This window comes from Pan troglodytes, chromosome 12, assembly GCF_028858775.2.
Source record: "Pan troglodytes isolate AG18354 chromosome 12, NHGRI_mPanTro3-v2.0_pri, whole genome shotgun sequence".
Taxonomy (NCBI): domain Eukaryota; kingdom Metazoa; phylum Chordata; class Mammalia; order Primates; family Hominidae; genus Pan; species Pan troglodytes.
This window is the reverse complement of record NC_072410.2, coordinates 48134624-48154634: the sequence shown is the minus strand read 5'-3', so window position 1 is coordinate 48154634 and position 20011 is coordinate 48134624. Positions and strand designations below refer to the sequence as shown.

Below are 20011 nucleotides of genomic sequence, written 5' to 3'. Positions count from 1 at the left end.
TACATTTTACTTTTCACACTGAAGTCTTTAATCCATCTAAAAACATTATTATAAATGGTGTGAGGTAGGAATATTTTTTCCTATATGGAATATTGATAGTTTCAATATGACTTAATGGCTAAATCCATCCTTTTCACACTGCTCTGCCATGTCAGCCAAGCCACATATCAAGTTTTCATGTGGCTGTTTCTGGACTTCTCTAATCCATTCCAGTTTGGACAATTTGTCTATTCCTACGTAAATATGACACTATCTTAATTAGAATAGCTTTATAAACCATCTAAACATCTGGTAAGGCAAACCCCTGGCCCTAATATGTATCTTTACTTCTAATATATAGAATACACGTATTCTAGAATATATATTCTCTCTCTATATATAATACACACACACAGACACACACACACGAATCAGCTTGTCAAGTTCATCTAAAAACTCTGACAGGATTTTTTTTTTTTTTTTTAAAGAGGTGGAGTCTTGCTCTCACCCAGGCTGGAGTGCACTGATGCGATCATAGCTTACTATAACTTTAAACTACTGAGCTCAGGAGATCCTTCCTCCTCAGCGTGCCTAAACTTTTTTGGTAGAGAGAGGGTTTTGTTATATTGCCCAGGCTGGTCTCAAACTTCTGAGCCTCTTAAAGTGCTAGGATTACAGGTATGAGCCATCACACCTGGCCCTGAACTGTTGCTCTCTATTGTTCTTTTCAACTGAAGCAGTATAGAGAAGAGTTAAGCATGGGGCCATTGGAGCACACTACTTGGATGTGAATCCTTTTCTATCTCAACTGAAAAACCCTGGGAAAGTTATTATAGACAAGAAAATATGCCTTAGTTTTTTCATCTAGATAAACAAGGATTAAATAAGATAATATGTAGAAACTATTTAGAACAGAAAGTATTTGAACAGTAAGTATTCAGTAAAATGTTGCCATAATTATGATCTAAAAACAAATGTTAGAATATTAAGAGACTGTGGCTTTAGTTCACATATCTTTTCCTCAAGGCTCAGAATTTATTTAAAAACAAAGCTAGCAGCATTATTCCCATGATTTATGGCTCTTCTATGGGGTTAACATTGGTTGCTAGAATTGGCAGGTTCTCCTCTATCCTAAATTTATGATGAAGATCCAGCATTAGGGATCTGCTCTAGGGTTGTAGGGTTGGCTTATATGTAAAGAGGGCATTTAAGGACAAAGAAAGCATCTGGCTTTCCCTGTGAGAGGTATGTATCTTCTTATCTCTATTTCTTGAACAGACAGTTCCTAGTTCTCCTTCAAGAGGAAAAGAGGAAAGAGGAACAAAATAGAGAATGAACAGAAAAGAAAGGCTATGAGAACTATGGAAAGTTTTATAATATTATGTTACATGAAAACAAAAAATTATATACATGAATTACAACTATGTAACATAAACATGAGTGAACAACTGAGAAGCAACGTGCAAAAATAAAAGTGCAATGGGGTGGTGAAATGAGAAATTTTACATTAAAAATTATAGTCTTATATTCTTAATAAATATGAATTATTAGAGCTTGAAATTTTCTCAGTAAAAGGCATATATAAGAAGGACTTCTACTAGTATTAATATCAGTAGATGACATTTATTTGTTTGTGCCAGGCACTGTTATAAGTGCTTTCTTTCCATGCAAGTTGTATTTAATCATCACAAAAACCCCATAAAGTAGCTATTATTTTACAAATGAGCTTTAACAAACAAGCTATTTTATAAAGCACTATTTTATAAATGAGAAATTTGTGGAATAAAGAGTTAAATTAACTTGTTCAAGGTTACATAGTTCTAGACTAAAATGTAAAAACCCAAAAGGATAGTTAAATAAATGATGATTAATTCATACATTGGAATACTTCATAGCTATGAAAAAGGAGGTGTTAGATCTCTATGTGCGGAAAAAATCCTAGATAAATAGCTAAATGAAAAAAAAGCAGAGCAGTTGGTATGGTATAGTCTCATTTTTTGTCAAAGTAAATAATATCAATAATAATGTTACATGTATATCAGTATACATGCATGTGTAAGGAGGGCAATTCAGTAGAATGTGTCTTACAATGTTGATGGTAGTTATCTCTGGAGGCTGGAATTTGGGGTCATTTTGAACTGTCTCTATTATGCCTCTATAATGTTTACATTTGTATAATGCATAATAAAAAATTTTAAAATAGCCAGGCAAAAGCTACTACAAACAGCACTGGACAGGATCTTTCAGCAAAATTTTAAAATAAAGAATAAAATGAAAAAGACCAGGAACAAATTAAAGGAAGTCCCATTTATACAGTTAGAAGAAAATATATAATAGGCTATATGGTTAAAATTTATAGAAAACCTTAACTAATGTGAATGTAATTTAAAGTTAACCTTTTCATATTAGATCCTGTAAAAGAACTTTCTAAGATGTGAGTCTACTTTCTTAATTTCTAAATTCATTCTTTTACAGTGATCCTGGATCTTGCAGGGTCCTTAAGTCATTTTTGTGATAATTAGCTTTCACTGTGCAGAACTGTACTAAAGTAGGCAGCATTAAGACTGATTGAAGGACACATTCTCATAGTTATTTTATAAATGAATCTGCAATATCAACATTTGCTTTTGATGTATTTCTCTCTGAAAGGTGGACTATAGATAATTTGTATTTAATTGATGATCATGGCTATTGGAGTAAAAGAATTATAACTAGATTTAAGAAGTGTTTGAATCAATTTATGATATTCATGAGTTATCGAGGGAAGCTATGGCTGTTTGGGACATATCCCTAACTATTTTAGCTGATGTCACAGAGGTTGACCCCAATCACTCACACAAATCATTTGTTTTTTTTTTCAATCATTCATTTGTTTTGTCAAAAAACATTTATTGAGAATCTACTGTGTGCCAGGTGGAGTGATAATCATTAGTGATAGAAAGATATATAAGACACAGTCTTAGTTCCAGGTAACTGACAGTTCACTTGAGACCTTGCCATTAAAAACAAATCTCAGAAATATAACAAACCATCCATATACAAAAATTTTCAAAAATATTGATAATAAGTATAGCTAACTTTTGTAGAGCACTTACATGATCTCATTTAATTCCCACAACTACTGCATGGAGTAGGAATTAATAACTAAGGCTTAGTGAGGCTAAATACCTTGCCTAAAGTTGCATAGCTAGAAAGTTATAGAAACTGCAATTTAGACTTGGGCAACCTAATTTTGGAGCACACATCCTTCTGAGAATGAGAGAAGCTGCTGTTGCTAATGTCTTGATAACAACGCCAAGATGCAGTAAAACACTAAGGGAATAAAACAATTAATTATGAGGAAAGCACAGGCAAACTAGGAAGATTTTGAGCAATGAGTCATATACACTTAACCCACAAAGAGGAATTACAAGCGATTTATGGAAGGATGCATTATTCAGAAGCAAATGGGAAGTTACTGGAAGAGTCATCAGCACTGACACAGGTAGAAAGCTGCTTTCCTGCATTTAAAAGCTGTTCTATACAATGCTAGCCACTAACTATTCTAAAGAAAGGCATCAGGCAGCCTTAGTGTACTCTAAGCTCTATGCAATTAGAGACATAACAAGTTCTTTCTGGTGACAGTCACAGAAGGCAGAAAAGAACATAGTCCATGCCTGATCTGTCACTGGCCAAAGAGAGAAAAAGAGCTTCTCTCTCACAGATTCATTTTGAGAATCCAATGAGAAGGGCTCTGACTGGTGGCCTAGGGAACTATGATTGCCTCAACCTGGGTCATGACCCATTCTGTGACCAGGAAGGTGGAGGGGTTACCAGATAAAGGGGATATAGAGGATGCTAGGCAGACCAAGAGTAGCCTCCATGGGTATCAAAGTCATTGATTCACTCAACAAATACATACTGATAATGTAGGATATACACCAGGACACAGAAATGAGTAAGACAAGTTTCTAATGCCAAGGTGCTTACAGTTTAATGCAGAGGGAAAAGATATCAAGTAGTTTACAATTTAGGCGAGAAGACACAATTATTGCACAATAAAGCAATGGTGAACGATTCTACATGCTATATAATTAAGTGCTAAATTACGTGGTAGAGACCACAAGTGATGTCGTTGTTCTAAGAAGAAGTGATGTGGTTGTTCTAAGAAGAGGAAAATCAATACAGTAGTAATGAACCTGAATTAGGATTTAAGGAATGAGTAGGGTTTGGCTGGAAGAGAATAGAGGAAGGAATTCAGAGAGAAGAAGAGGGAATTTAGAGGAAAAGACTGCTATGAGTACAGGGATGGAGATAGAAAGGACAGTCAGTGAAGAGACAGGAGGACACACAGTGAGAGCTCACAAATCACACGGCTAAGGCTGGTTGCCTTCCCTCCCCTGCCAGAACAATGTTAGTGGCTGCATGATGGTGGAAGGATCCACATGTGTCAGAATCTGACAGGAACCACACCCTTAGTAACCAACCCTCCCTCCTACCTAATTAGAGGGAGGTGAGATGGGAGGGGGAGGAAGAGTGAAGTCATCTGCACGCGACCAGAAAGAAATCGATGGTATCAGAACAGTGGCCACTTCCATGTATGCATAACCATGGAAAAGGCCAGTACAGCCCAAAAGGACTGCAGGAGGGTGAACTGTAACTTGAATGTTGGATGAATTAAAACTGGTCCCAAAGCCCTTGAACTCCATAATTTGGAGATCTCTACTTGACTTCCTGACTAAAATATTTTCACACATTTCCACTGCCTTAGAATGAAATCCAAATGTTTTAGCATGGTATAGATGGCCATTTCCATCTAACCCTTGCCTACCTTTATGCCTCACTCCCACCTCTGCCTGACAGGCTCTGGTGTAGGGAAGCATGGGCATTTCTCAAAAGTTGGGCATATCTTGCTTCTCATGTCCCTGGGTCTCCTTTTTGAGTGGCCCTTTTCCTTTTCCTCTGCTTAGCTAATTCCTACTTGTCTTCCAAGACAGTGGTCCCCAAACTTTTTGGCATGATGGGCTGGTTTCATGGAAGACAATTTTTCCACAGAGGGGTGGTTGGAATGGTTTTGGGATGAAACTGTTCCACCTCTGCTCATCAGGGGTTAGATTCTCATATAAGGAGTGCACAATCTAGATCCCTCACATGCACAGTTCACAATAGGGTTTGCTCTCCTATAAGGATCTAATGCCACAGCTGATCTGACAGGAGGTAGAGCTCAGGCAGTAATGCTCACTTGCCACCACCCTTCCCTCCCCTCCTGCTGTGTGATCACCAGTTCCTAACAGGCCACAGATGGTACCAGTCCATGGCCCGGGGGTTGGAGATCCCTGCTCTAAGACACAGTTTGAATATTTCTTCTTTTAGGAAGTGTAGGATTGTGGGTAACTTAGATTTACTTATTTGTGCTTATTTGCATTTTTAATTTGTTTGTAATAAACATGAATATTTTTCAGTACGTAAATATCAAGGAAAATGTCATTAAGGTACAGAGTGACTGGAACAAGGGGAAAGATCACTACGTAGGACCACTCCACACTTTCTCTCCAAAAAAATCCTAAGAGGTAATTCAAGAATAAAAGTCTGGCCAGGCATGGTAGCTAACACCTGTAATCCCAGCACTTTGGGAGGCCGAGGCGGGTGGATCACCTAAGGTCAGTTCGAGACCAGCCTGGCCAACATGGTGAAAGAAAGTCAAAACTAGACTTTTTTTTCCCCCATGGGGTTAGCAAAAATAAAAAAACAAACAAGGATAATTCCTACTAGGAAAGTCTTATTTACTACTGGTGGAAGTATGAATTGGTATGATCTTTTTGGAGAGTTTTTTGGCAATAACTGTCAAAAATGCATATACTGTTTTACCTCCTAGTAACTTCATTTCTAGGAATTTATTCCACAGAAAACATCCTCACAAATGCACAGTTATACACATAAACAGGAAAGGCTACATAATTTGTGGGCTCAGAGCAAAATGAAAATGCAGAGCCCTTTGTTCAAAAAGCAGGAAAAAACTGCCATCAACAATACTAAAATATAAAACTTTTTCCTTTTCCTTTTTTCCATAGTCTCTTTCTTAAGATGTCATTGTATGTATGTGCGTGTGGGTGTTGTTTTTTAATTGTGGTAAGAACACCATGCATGAGATCTAACCTTTTAACACATTTTTACATGTACAGTAGTACAGTATTGTTATTTCTAGGTATAATGTTGTATAGCAGATATCTAGAACTTACTCATCTTTTTCATCATGACATGGTTTTTAAAAGTTTGCTGCTGGGCGCGGAGGCTCACACCTGTAATCCCAGCACTTTGGGAGGCTGAGGCGGGCAGATCACGAGATCAGGAGACGGAGACCATCCTGGCTAACACGGTGAAACCCTGTCTCTACGAAAAATACAAAAAAATTAGCTGGGCTTGGTGGCGGGTGCCTGTAATCCCAGCTACTCAGGAGGCCGAGGCAGGAGAATGGTGTGAACCTGGGAGGCGGAGCTTGCAGTGAGCCGAGATCGCGCCACTGCACTCCAGCCTGGGCAACAGAGCGAGACTCCATCTCAAAAAAAAAAAATTGCTATTAATGTCACACTTCCTCAGGCGGCACCAGATACTTGCCAAGCAAGTGCAGACCCTCAAAGATGCCTGGGCAACTCAACACAAAAGGAATGTGTGCTGGACCTTGACACAGGTGTCTAGGCTTCTGCCCAGCCGGGGGAACAGAGGCCAGCAGAGGTCACTGGATGGCTGGTAAGCTGGCAAATGAGTGAGGTCTCCACTATGGAGTGGTGGGAAGGAAGCAGGAGGCAGGGCATGTGTGAGCCAAGGCTCAAAACTCCTGGTGTATGCTCCACTGTTCCATCAAACTGCACAAATTCAAAGATAAAATTATTAAGAATTTTAAGACAGAAGCCACAGGGCATTAAATCTCAAGGATGGGGGCCTTTCTGTACTTAGGACCCTGTGTGACTCCCCTGGTCATTAGCCCATGAAGCCAGCCCTGCATATGAGTCTGTTCATACAGCACTGTTTATAATACTAAAATGTAATAAACCAAATTGTTTACATTAGTGATTAAACAAATTATGGTAAAACAACACAATAAAAAGCCATTAAAAAACGAATCTGATCTATAAACACTGACACAGCTGTCCAACACACATGAACAAAGAAGGTTTCAGTAAATTAGTTGTGTATGTGTATATATGTATCTATAAAATATTGAGTGTTAATTAAAATATTAAGAGAGTGTGTGCATATATATATATATAAAAGAATGTTAGAAGGGATAGCCCAATCCCTTCAAAGTGATTAGGGGAGAAAGGAATTTTTACTTTTTATACCAATAAAATTTTAGTTTTCATTATTAGGATATATTGTTTCTGAAATAAAATGATTATTAAAAAATTCAACTCCAACATCTAGAAACATCTGTCTGAACCTCAATGAAATCTGCTGGCTTCTTTTATCATTTAAGAACACAAAAAGACCATGGAAAATAATCTTTCTGACTTGTAAAAGACTGCTCATTAAGATTCTTTTTTTTAATTTTATTATTATTATATTTTAAGTTTTAGGGTACATGTGCACAACGTGCAGGTTTGTTACATATGTATACATGTGCCATGTTGGTGTGCTGCACCCATTAACTTGTCATTTTCATTAAAATTCTTACAATTCTTTTTACCTTGTTAAAAAATTCTTACCATCATTGCTGGGATCCTCAACAGGAGACGCTGAGTCCACATGCTCTAGGATTCCCTTTGTGACCTCAACGACCTGAAACCTCCTGACTCTGGCTAGGTCTGTATCTTTCAACCCTTCCTCCAACTGTTTGACCACCTCTTTTCCAGGCTGAGAAGTCAGAATAGTAATCTGAAAATAAACCCAAGAATCAATGTGTCTATTCTCCCTGATGTACAGAGTGAGGAACATAACAGTTCCTACCCGGAGGATAAATACAGCATAAGTCTGTGGTGGTGGCTATTATGTTTAGTGCAAAAAGGATTTGGCTGTAACTTAAAATCAAATTTTATCTGACAGATTCTTGTGGGACAGGTTATCACAGGACCTTTCCAATCAGGCTGAGCTGACCCTAGAAAGTGACTGGAGAAACCATATGTATGTTTTAGTCTTTTTTTGAGACGGAGTCTTGCTCTGTCGCCCAGGCTGGAGTGCAATGGTGCAATCTTGGCTCACTGCAACCTCCGCCTTCCGGGGTCAAGTGATTCTCCTGCCTCAGCCTCCTGAATAGCTGGGATTACAGGCACGTGCCACCACACCCGGGTAATTTTTTTTGTATTTTTAGTAGAACGGGGTTTCACCATGTTGGTCAGGCTGGTCTCGAACTCCTGACCTCGTGATCCGCCCGCCCTGGCCTCCCAGAGTGCTGGGATTACAGGCGTGAGCCACCATGACTGGCCACTGTATGTTATTATTAGCAGTTTCCTCCTGAACTTTTAAACACTGGATGGTAATCATTAAACATATGCAATTCTCATTTGTACTTAGATGTTTTTGATCCATGAAGAGGGATGTAGATTAAAGCACTATTATTATTATTATTATTATTTTAAAAGACATTATTTTTTAGGGAAGTTTTAGGTTCACAGCAAAATCGAAAGGAAGGTACAGAGATAGCCCATATACCCCTTGTCCCACATATACATGGCCTCCCTCATTATCAGTATCTTCCACCAAAGTCATTGCAATTGATGAACCTATATTGACACATCATAATCACCCAAAGTCCACAGATTACATTAGGGTTGACTCTTGGTGTAGTACATTCTATAAGTCTAGACAAATGCATAATGACATGTACCCATCAGTATAATAAATATCATATTGAGCCTTTTCACCACCCTAAGAATCCTCTCTGCTCTATCTATTCATCCCTCCTTCTCCTCAACCCTTGGCAACCATTGATCTTTTTACTATATCACCATAGTTTTGCCTTTTCCAGAATGTCATATAGTTGGGGATATATATGCAGCCTTTTCAAATTGGCTTCTTTCACTTAGTAATATGCATTTAAGGTCCCTCCATATCTTTTTGTGGCTTGATAGCTCATTTCTTTTTAGTGCTGAATAATAATCCATTGTCTGGATGAATCATAGTTTATTTATCCATTCATCTGCTGAAGGACATCTTGGTTGCTTCCAAGTTTTGGCAATTATGAATAAAGCTGCCATAAATACCCAAGTGTGGATTTTTGTGTGGATAGGTTTTCAACTCCTTTGGGTAAATACCAAGAAGCATGATTTCTGGATTATATGGTAAATGTATGTTTAGTTTTGTAAGAAACCATCAAACTATCTTTCAAAGTGGCTGTGCCATTCTACATTCCCATCAGCAATGAAGGAGAGTTCCTGTTGCTCCACATCCTCACCAGCATTTGGTGTTGTCAGTGTTCTGGAATTTAGCCATTTTAATAGGTATGTGGTGGTATTTCATTGTTGTTTTAATTTGCATTTCCCTGATGACATATGATGTGGAGCATCTTTTCATGTTTGTTTACCATTTGTGTACTTTCTTTGGTGAGGTATCTGATAAGGTCTTTGGTCCATTTTTTAAAGTTTTATTTTGTTTTTAATTGACACATAATAATTGTACACATTTACGGGTACAGTGTGATGTTTTGATACATTTATACATTGTATAATGATCAAATCAGGGTAATTAGCATATCTATCACTTCAAACACTTCTCATTTCTTTGTGATGAGAACATTCAAAATCCTCTCTGCTATTTTGAAATATACATTACTGTTAACTATAGTCATGCTATTGTACAATAGAACACCAGAACTTATTCCTCCTAATTGTAACTTTGCACCATTGGCCAACCTCTCCTCATGCACCCTTCCCCCCTATCCTCAGCCTCTGATAACCACTATTCAACTCTGTACTTCTATGAGATCAACGTTTTTAGATTCCACAAATGAGTGAGATCATGCAGTACTCGTCCTTCTGTGCCTGGCTTATTTCACTTAATATAATGTTCTCTAGACTCATCCATGTTGTCACAAACAACAGGCTTTTATTCTTTCTTATGAAGTAATGGTATTCCAATGTGTATAAATACCACATTTTAAAAATCCATTTATCCACTGATAGACACTCAGGTTGATTCCATATCTTGGCTACTGTGCACAGTGCTGCAATAAACCTGGGAGTGAAGATATCTCTCCAACACACTGATTTCATTTCCTTTGGGTACATACCCAGTAGTGGGATTGTTGGATTATATGGTAGCTCTGCTTTTAATTTCTTGAGGAACCTTCATATTGTTCTCCATAGTGGCTGTACTAATTTGCATTCTTACCAAAAATGTAAGGAGGGTCCCCCTTCTCCACCTCCTCACCAATATTTGTTATTTTTTAAATCTTTTATATAGTAGCCATTCTAACTGGGGTGAGGTAATATTTTATTGTGGGTTTGATTTGTATTTCTCTGATTAGTGATATTGAGCATTTTTGCACCTGCCTGTGGCCATTTGTATGTCTTCTTTTGAGAAATGTTTATTCAGCTTTCAGATTATTCATTTTTTCCCTATTGAGTTGTTTGAGTTCCTTATATATTCCGGATATGAATCCCTTGTCAGATGCATCGTTTACAAATATTTTCTTCCATTCTGTAGGCTCTTACTTCACTCTATTTTTTTTTTTGAGACAGGGTCTCACTCTGTTGCCCAGGTTGGAGTGCAGTGGTTCAACCATGGCTCACTGCAGCCTTGACCTCCTAGGCTCAAGAGATCATTCTGCCTCAGCCTCCCATGTAGCTGAAACCACAGATGCATGCCACCATGCCTGGCTTATTTTTGTATTTTTTTTTTTTTGTAGAGATGGAGGCCTCACCATGTTGACCAGACTGGTCTGGAACTCCTAGACTCAAGTGATCCTGCTGTCTTGGCCTTCCAAAGTGCTGGAATTACAGGTGTGAGCCACTGCACCTGGCCCACTTCAATCTTTTGATTGTTTCCTTTGGTGTGCAAAAGCTTTTTGGTTTGATAAAATTCCATTTGTCTATTTTTGCTTTTGTTGCCTGTGCTTTTGAGGTCTTATTAAAAAAAATCCTTGCCCAGACCAATGTCACGAATTGTTTCCCTCATTTTAAGAGTCAGGGTCTTGCTCTGTTGCCCAGGCTGGAATGCAGTGGTATGATCATAGCTCACTGCAATCTTGAATTCCTGGGCTCAAGGGATCCTCTTGCCTTAGCCTCCTGGGTAGTTGGAACTACAGGCATGCACCACCACTCTCAGCTGGTTTTTCCAAAAAGTTTTTTTTCATAGTGGCAGGGTCTCCCTCTGTTGTCCAGGCCAGTCTTGATCCTCAAGTGATCCTCTTACCTCGGCTCCCAAAGTGCTGGGATTACAGGCGTGAGCTACTGCACCTGGTACTTGTTCCAGATTTTAGAGGAAAAACTTTCAACTTTTCCTCATTCAGTATGAGTTAGCTGTAGGTTTGTCATATATGGTCTTCATTGTGTTGAGGTATGCTCTTTCTGTACCTATTTTGTTAAGAGTTTTTATCATGAAGTGATGTTGAATTTTATTGAATGCTCTTTCTGCATCCATGAAGATGGTTTATGTCCTTCATTCTGTTAATGTGATGTGTCATGTTTATTGATTTGCAAATGTTGAACCATCCTTGCACCCCTGGGAAAAATCCCTCTTGATTATGGTAAATGATCTTTTTGATGTGCTATTGGATTTAGTTTGCAAATATTTTAAGGGTTTTGGCATCTATGTTCTTCAGAGATATTGGCCTATAGTTTTCTTTTTTATTGTTGTGCCCTTGTCCGGTTTTGGTATCAGGGTAATGCTGCCCTTGTAGAATGAGTCTGGAAGAATTCTCTCCACTTCAAGTTTGTAGAGTAGTTAAGAAGAATTGCTATTAGTTCTTCTTTAAATGTTTGGTAGAATTCAGCAGTGAATCTATGAGGTCTGGGGCTTTTCTTCAACGGAAGACTTTTTATTACTGATTCAATCTCATTACTCACTGTTGGTCTGTTTAGGCTTTCTATTTTTTCATGATTCAATCTTAGCAGATTGTGTATATACAGGAATGTATCCATTTCTTTTAAGTTTTCCAATTTGTTGGCATATAGTTCTTCAAAATAGTCTATAATAATCCTTTGTATTTTGTGGTATCAGTTGTAATGTCTCCTTTTTAATCTCTGATTTATTTGAGTCATCTCTCTTTTTTTCTTAGTCTAGCCAAAAGTTTGTGATTTTGTTTATCCTTTCAAAAAAAAAAAACCAGTTCTTTTTAGTTCAAGACCAGCCTGACCAACATGGAGAAACGCCATCTCTACTAAAAATACGAAATTAGTCAGGCGTGGTGGCGCATGCCTGTAATCCCAGCTATTCGGGAAGCTGAGGCAGGAGAATTGCTTGAACACGGGAGGTGGAGGTTGCGGTGAGCCGAGATTGCGCCATTGCACTCCAGCCTGGGCAACAAGAGCAAAACTCCATCTCAAAACAAACAAACAAAAAACAGACAGAAAAAAAAACAACAACAAAAAACAGTTTTTTTTTTTTATTATACTTTAAGTTTTAGGGTACATGTGCACATTGTGCAGGTTAGTTACATATGTATACATGTGCCATGCTGGTGCGCTGCACCCACTAACTTGTCATCTAGCATTAGGTATATCTCCCAATGCTACCCCTCCCCCCTCCCCCCACCCCACCAGTCCCCAGAGTGTGATATTCCCCTTCCTGTGTCCATGTGATCTCATTGTTCAATTCCCACCTATGAGTGAGAATATGCAGTGTTTGGTTTTTTGTTCTTGCGATAGTTTACTGAGAATGATGGTTTCCAATTTCATCCATGTCCCTACAAAGGACATGAACTCATCATTTTTTATGGCTGCATAGTACTCCATGGTGTATATGTGCCACATTTTCTTAATCCAGTCTATCATTGTTGGACATTTGGGTTGGTTCCAAGTCTTTGCTATTGTGAATAATGCCACAATAAACATATGTGTGCATGTGTCTTTATAGCAGCATGATTTATAGTCATTTGGGTATATACCCAGTAATGGGATGGCTGGGTCAAATGGCATTACCATTCAGGACATAGGCGTGGGCAAGGACTTCATGTCCAAAACACCAAAAGCAATGGCAACAAAAGCCAAAATTGACAAATGGGATCTAATTAAACTAAAGAGCTTCTGCACAGCAAAAGAAACTACCATCAGAGTGAACAGGCAACCTACAACATGGGAGAAAATTTTCGCAACCTACTCATCTGACAAAGGGCTAATATCCAGAATCTACAATGAACTCAAACAAATTTACAAGAAAAAAACAAACAACCCCATCAAAAAGTGGGCGAAGGACATGAACAGACACTTCTCAAAAGAAGACATTTATGCAGCCAAAAAATACATGAAAAAATGCTCATCATCACTGGCCATCAGAGAAATGCAAATCAAAACCACTATGAGGTATCATCTCACACCAGTTAGAATGGCAATCATTAAAAAGTCAGGAAACAACAGGTGCTGGAGAGGATGTGGAGAAATAGGAACACTTTTACACTGTTGGTGGGACTGTAAACTAGTTCAACCATTGTGGAAGTCAGTGTGGCGATTCCTCAGGGATTTTTTTTTTTTTTTTGAGACAGAGTCTCACTCTGTCGCCCAGGCTGGAGTGCAGTGGCGCGATCTCGGCTCACTGCAAGCTCCGCCTCCCAGGTTCACGCCATTCTCCTGCCTCAGCCTCCCAAGTAGCTGGGACTACAGGCACCCACCATGACGCCTGGCTAATTTTTTGTATTTTTTAGTAGAGATGGGGTTTCACCGTGTCCAGGATGGTCTCGATCACCTGACCTCGTGATCCACCCGCGTGGGCCTCCCAAAGTGCTGGGATTACAGGCATGAGCCACCGCACCCGGCCACCAGTTCTTTTTTCATTGAACTTTAATGTTTTTGTTTGTTTTTAAGAGACAAGGTCTTGCTCTGTCACCCAGGCTGCAATGCAGTGGTGTGATCATAGCTCACTGCAGCCTCAAACTCCTGGGCTCAAGCAATCTTTCCACCTCGGCCTCCCAAAGTAGCTAGGACTACAGGTATGTGCACCACACCTGGGTAATTTAAAAATTTTTTTGTAGAGATGGGATCTCACTATGTTACCAAGGCTGGTCTCAAACTCCTGGCCTCAAGCAATCCTCCTGCCTTAGCTTCCCAAAGTGTTGTACTATTTTAAGTCCCTATTTCTTTTATTTTTATTCTGATCATTACTATTTTTTTTCCTTCTAGTAATTTTGGGTTTAGTCTATTCTTGTTCTTCTAGTTCCTTGAGGTGCAATGCTAGGTTGTTTATGTGATATCTTTCTTCCTTTTTGATGTAGGCATTTATTGCTATAAACTTCCCTCTTTTGCTGTATCTCATAGGTTTTGGTATATTGTGTATCCATTTTCATTTGACTCAAGAAGATTTTTTTTATGTTTTATTTATTTATTTATTTATTTTTATTTTTTTTTCATGTTTTCTTTTCACTAATTTTATTTATATTAGGTAGTTTTCACTCAGAATATCAATTCATTTTTCAGGTTTAGATATATGTATATGTAGCTGTTCGTATGCATTAATCACTTAGAAACTTTATTTGGTATAACTTCACATTTTTGGTATATAGAAATTTTATTTTCTTAATGCAGCACAGTAGACATACAATCAGTATTATTCCCTAGAATGTGCAATATATAAATTATTCACATTAAAAAATTAACAGAAAGCCTCATATGCAGTAAATATTTAAAAATGTATATCTAACTTTGATTCTGTTTCTGACTATGCACTACTAGCTTTATAAATCTGAATGAATATGACATTTACACATTTGAATGAAGTACACGGATGGGTCCATTCCGGATGCTTATTACACCATATGAATAATCTGCTCTTCACTTTGGTCATTAAGATTCCATGTGCTGAGGCATATAGTGGATCCGAAAGACACTTCCAGGAAGTACATTTATTACATTGGCATCTTAAGAATTTCTGTTCCTTTTATTCTCCTTTATAGCGAGGGGGCCTTTTCTCTTTAAAAGCAAGAAGACCTTCAAGTCTGTCTTTTGTTGGAATGGTCTGAGCATAACAAGCTTCTTCTATGGCTAACCCTGTTACTAAATCGACCTCCATCCCTTGATTAATTGCTAATTTTGCCACTCTCATTGCAACAGGTCCCTGAGGTAAAAACTCTCTCGCCAGGTCCAAGGCCTTTCTGTAGGCCGCGTCTCCCTCCTGGTTCTGTTCCAGAACGTGGCTGATTAAGCCCACTGCTTTGGCTTCTTGGCCATCGAGGACTCGCGCAGAGAATATGAGCTCCTTGGCCAGGGACATTCCAATGGCGCGTGGCAATCGCTGTGTCCCCCCTCCACCAGGAATAATCGCCAATTTTGTTTCAACCAGGCCCATTTTTGCAGAGGAAGCTGCTACTCGTATATCACAGGCTAAAGCCAGTTCAAGACCACCACCTAAAACGAGTCCATCTATTGCTGCAATTGTTGGTACTGGAAGATTAGCAATATCGTTAATCACTGCTCTTACTTTGGAGACAAAAAGACCAACTTCACTGGAACTCATTTTGGCTCTTTCCTTAAGGTCAGCACCAGCACAGAATATCCCTGGGACTTCACTCCTGATTATTATGGTCCGTACTTTCTTATCAGATTTCAAAGCATCCACAGCTTTTGATAGCATTTTTATAAGATTTTTACTGAGTGAATTTTTGCCATAAGCTCTGTTTATTCCAAGCACCACAATTCCTCGGTTCTCCTCCTCCAGGTGCCGCACCCGCAGCTCGTCCTCCGTCTTCACCTCAGAGCTGTAGCCCCTTTTCGGGGCGGGACCCCCGGCCGCAGGTACCCAGCCCTGGGCCCAGATCGCCGGGCCCACTCGCCGGCCTGCCAACGAGCCGGGCAGCCTCAACCCCGGGCAGAGCCACGCACTGCAAGCGGCCACCAGGCGGGCGCCGCCAGCATGCAGGGATCCCAAGGGCCCAGGTGCCGCCGCCACCGCGGCCGCCATGTTGTCTGTTTACGGCGTGGACCTGCGACGGCCGCTCCGCCCCCGCCCGGCGCCGACCTGCCGCGCGCGACTCAAGAAGATTTTAAACTTCATTTTTAATTTCTCCATTGACCCACTGGTTGTTCAGGAGCATGTGGTTTAATGGTGTTCTCTGAGCTTCCTGGATCTGTGGTTTGGTGTCTGACTTTAAGAAATTCTCAGTCATTATTATTCAAATGTTTCTTCTGTTTCTTTGTTTCTTTTCCTTCTGGTATTCCCGTTACATGTAAGTCATACCTTTTATAGTTGTCCCACAGTTCTTGAATATTCTGCTCTGGGTTTTTTTTTTTTTCCAGTTTTTCTTTTCTCTTTGCTTTTTCAGATTTGAACATCTCTATTGATACATCCTCAAACTCAAAGATTCTTTCTTCAGCCATAGGTCTACAAATAAGCCCATCAAAGACATTCTTCACATCTATTACAATGTTTTTGATCTCTAGCATCTTTTTTTTATTCTTTCTTAGGATTTCCATCTTTCTGCTTACATTGCCCATATGTTCTTTCATTCCGTCTGCTTTATCCATTAGAGCCCTTAGCATATTAATCATAGTTGCTTTAAATTCTGTGGTCTGAGAATTCCAGTGTCTCTGCCATGTCTAATTCTGATGCTTGCTGTCTCTTCAAACTGTGTTTTTTTGTCTTTTAGTACGCTTTTTATAGTTGTACATGATGTTCCAGGCTAAAGGAGCTGCTATAAGCAGGCCTTTAGTAATGTGTGGTAAGGGATAGAGGGAGGGGAAGTATGATTAGGTCTCAGTCTTTTAGTGAACCTATGCCTCTGGACTGTGAACTTTACAAGTGTTCCTCAGTTTTTTCTCTCCCTACTTAGGTGGGACAGGATGGCTAGAGTGGGCTGAAGTTGAGTATTTCCTTTCTGCTACATTGAAGGATACAGCTGGCTGGAGTTTGGTATTTCCCTTCTTCCAGGTCATTTAGACTCTGATAAAATCCCAGGAGGTTAGGGGTTAGGTTCTGTTTAACTAGTTTCTCCTGAGTAACTACCTGTTAGGGTAGTTTCATTATACCTGTTAATAACAGAGTGCTCTGGTATATTTCAAAATGGTTCATTTTTCCCTCTCCCTGTCAGAGGCATGAGGGAATTTTCCCCTGATGTTTACTATGAGGACTTGGTTGAGCTCCTGGAGGTAAAACTCACAAAAGCATGGAGTGGTATGATCATAGCTCAGTGCAACTTTGAACTCTTGGGCTCAAGCCATCTTCCTGCCCCAGCCTCTCAAGTAGCTAGGACTATAGGTGCACACCACCAAGCCTGGCTAATCTTTATTTTTTGTGGAGATGGAGTCTTGCTATGCTGTCCAGGCTGCTCTTGAACTCCTGGCCTCAAGGTGATCTTCCTGCCTTGGCCTCTCAAAGTGCTGGGATTACAGGTGTGAGCCACAATGCTCATCCTCTCCTAGAATTTTAGACATGTCTACACCTAGCCTGTAGCAATGTCAATGACAGTTTCCTACTCTGGCACTGGTTCTTGTGGAGGTTTCTGTTCCAGTATATTGTGATTCTCTGTATTTGCCTGGTTGTCTCTCCCATTTTGGATGCAACAGTTTGCCCTGTGACCTCACTTCTCAGGGATCTAAAAAATATTGTTGATTTTTTAGTTTGTTAAGCTTTTTACTAGTTGTTAGGATGGAGTGGCAACTTCCAAGCTCCTTACATGAAGAATTGGAAACCAGCAATCCCACACGATTATTTTTTCTCCTGTCTGTTTGATCCCTGAGGTTACAAGAGACCGAAACTGTCTTAACTCACACTTACTCATGTACCCAATGGAGTATCCAGCCATGCCCTTATTTATATTTTTAAGATTGGCTCAGTCTGGCACTCTTGTATTTGCACACTTGCTAATCCAGAGAAAAGTTCCTCAATTTGATGCCAACATTTGATTAAAAACAACTGTAAATTCCTAAGAGTACCAAGGTAAATATGAATACAGCTACCAATGTAGGCAGTTTAACATTTTCTTTACAACTTCCAAAAATCCAGAGGCAGATGGCATATTCAGATTTTATTTTGATTTCAGTTTTTCCTCATAATTCACTTCAGTCTATATTTTTAGAGCTCTTCTCTATAACTATCTCTACATTAAGAACTGTACAGGTTATAGGAAGAAGAGAAACATGTCCTCTGCCTGTAGGGAGCTGAAAATCTTGCTTTGAATATTACATCTAGAGTGAATGAAAGATAGAACAATGTAAAGATGATAAACAATGACCTATATGGACTGAAATCGGAACACAGCTTGGAGTCCTAAAGGCCAGCATCACTTACCTCCAGGGAGGTATAGGTCAGAGCTGCCCTTGTGGTCACATGTCTGCTGTATTGTTTGAATTGCTGGAGCCCATCCTCTACTGCCAGCCGCAGAGAAGCACCTTGTGATCTGAAACACCCTTCTCTCTGTAACATGCGGAGTTCTGAGATGCAGGTCTGCAACCTAGCAAAGTTCCCTTTCACTTGCTGCAGAGAAAAACGAATCAAAGACACAAGTCTTTAGGGACCAGGTTTCAGATTAATTGGCAGTCTAAATTTATTATAAATAATTCCTCAGAAGTTCCTTCCCTTCCTGAAAATTTGTTTATTTGACCAACATCTACTGAATTCCTATTGTGTTCTAGCCACTGCACCAAAATCTTCCCTACACTAGCAGAAGGAAAATTTGCATCCATAAAGGTTTTGATTACTTAGAGTTACCAGAAACATGAAAGGAAGTGTTTTAACTCATTCACTCACACGAAAGGAAATCCAGTTGTGTGACTGCTTAGTTTTACTTTGGGGTGACCTGCAAACTGGAGGCCAGACAGTGTTCACCTTAGACATTATCTTCATTTCTTAGTCAGTCTAGGCACCAAAAGCTTCTCTACTTAAAAATGAGGTTTTCCCAGAAGTGAGAATTTTGATGTGGTTGATCACTTCAGAATTCATATGTCCTATCTAATATGCTCTTTAGGATAACTTCAGTAAACAAGAGATATTTGGGTTAGTCTGCAGTCAGCTTAAGGAGCCAACATGTTAACCCGAGACAAGCGACCTTTTGGTTCTCCTCATCTACCTTTATAAAAACTTGCTCTTAGGAGTCAACTAATTTAATCTGATACTAGGTCAATGTTACTTCTCCTAAGGATATATGCATTTTGATAAATGTGGACTGAAGATTTGTGACATCATTTGAAGGGATTCCATGCATCAATAGCAGGTGGGGGGTGGGGAAGAATTATATTTTGGGATGGGGACACCTTCCTGACCATAGAGCAGAACTGAGTGATATCTGTAATGCACATAAAATCCATGAGCATGAGCTGTAAACCTGCCAGAATACAAAGACTGCTTAAGTCAACACCTTCCTGGGCTTAGCTCCACAGTTGATATATTCTTCTCTCCCCAAGTCTTTGGGGTGAAAACACAAGGAATTGCATATAATTCTTACACAAAGAAAACTTGTAATCTAGAAAGGAAAATAAGAAAACTATCCGAGAAAGAAATTAGAAGAAATCACACCACAGGTGTAGCCTAGTAGGCTTTAAGCATTTCTTCTCATGTACCCCCTAAAAGAATCTGAGAAACAATGTACCCCCTTATGCATTTTTAAGTGAACATCTATATTTTAAAATTCCAACTTTATAAGTGGTTGCTAAGGATGTAACTTCCAGCGTATTTTAAATATCAACATTTAAAAATAAAACTATAATATAACTCTTCAAAACAGTCCAATTGAATCTAAATGCCATGGTGATTTGATACTCACCATTATTCAGTGTTAAAAGTACATGAACAAGCTCTTTTTTTCCCAAGAGATAGAAATTTAGATTGTTCCTTTTTCTCCTTGAACTCATATTTCCGTTTCACTTTCCCTGAGAGTTTTATCATAATGTAAAAGAATTTTTATGCTTGGCAACCTTTTATTGATCATCCCATCATACTTCTCTGCATCTAAAACACCTATATTTTGCAAGAGTTCTAA

The 20011-nt window shown here is 39.2% G+C and overlaps 2 protein-coding genes across 4 annotated transcripts in view; both read right to left on the bottom strand.

Moving 5' to 3' along the window:
* M1AP (meiosis 1 associated protein) overlaps positions 1-20011 on the bottom strand; it is a 93637-nt gene that overhangs the window by 41721 nt on the left and 31905 nt on the right. For all 3 annotated transcript variants that reach the window (XM_009442601.4, XM_054677411.2, NM_001280522.1), the window contains 2 exon segments: positions 18325-18510; positions 7662-7830 (listed from right to left, as the gene is read on the bottom strand). In XM_009442601.4, coding sequence (XP_009440876.3) covers positions 7662-7830; positions 18325-18510 — 355 coding nt within the window.
* Positions 14455-16168, bottom strand: LOC470410 (methylglutaconyl-CoA hydratase, mitochondrial-like). Its single transcript, XM_024354454.3, has one exon. The coding sequence runs from the start codon at positions 15997-15999 to the stop codon at positions 14980-14982; it is 1020 nt and encodes a 339-aa protein (XP_024210222.2). The 5' UTR covers positions 16000-16168; the 3' UTR covers positions 14455-14979.

Bases quoted from the DNA above. Each gene is read 5' to 3' on its own strand.
- LOC470410 (XM_024354454.3), bottom strand. From the start codon at position 15,999: ATGGCGGCCGCGGTGGCGGCGGCACCTGGGCCCTTGGGATCCCTGCAT.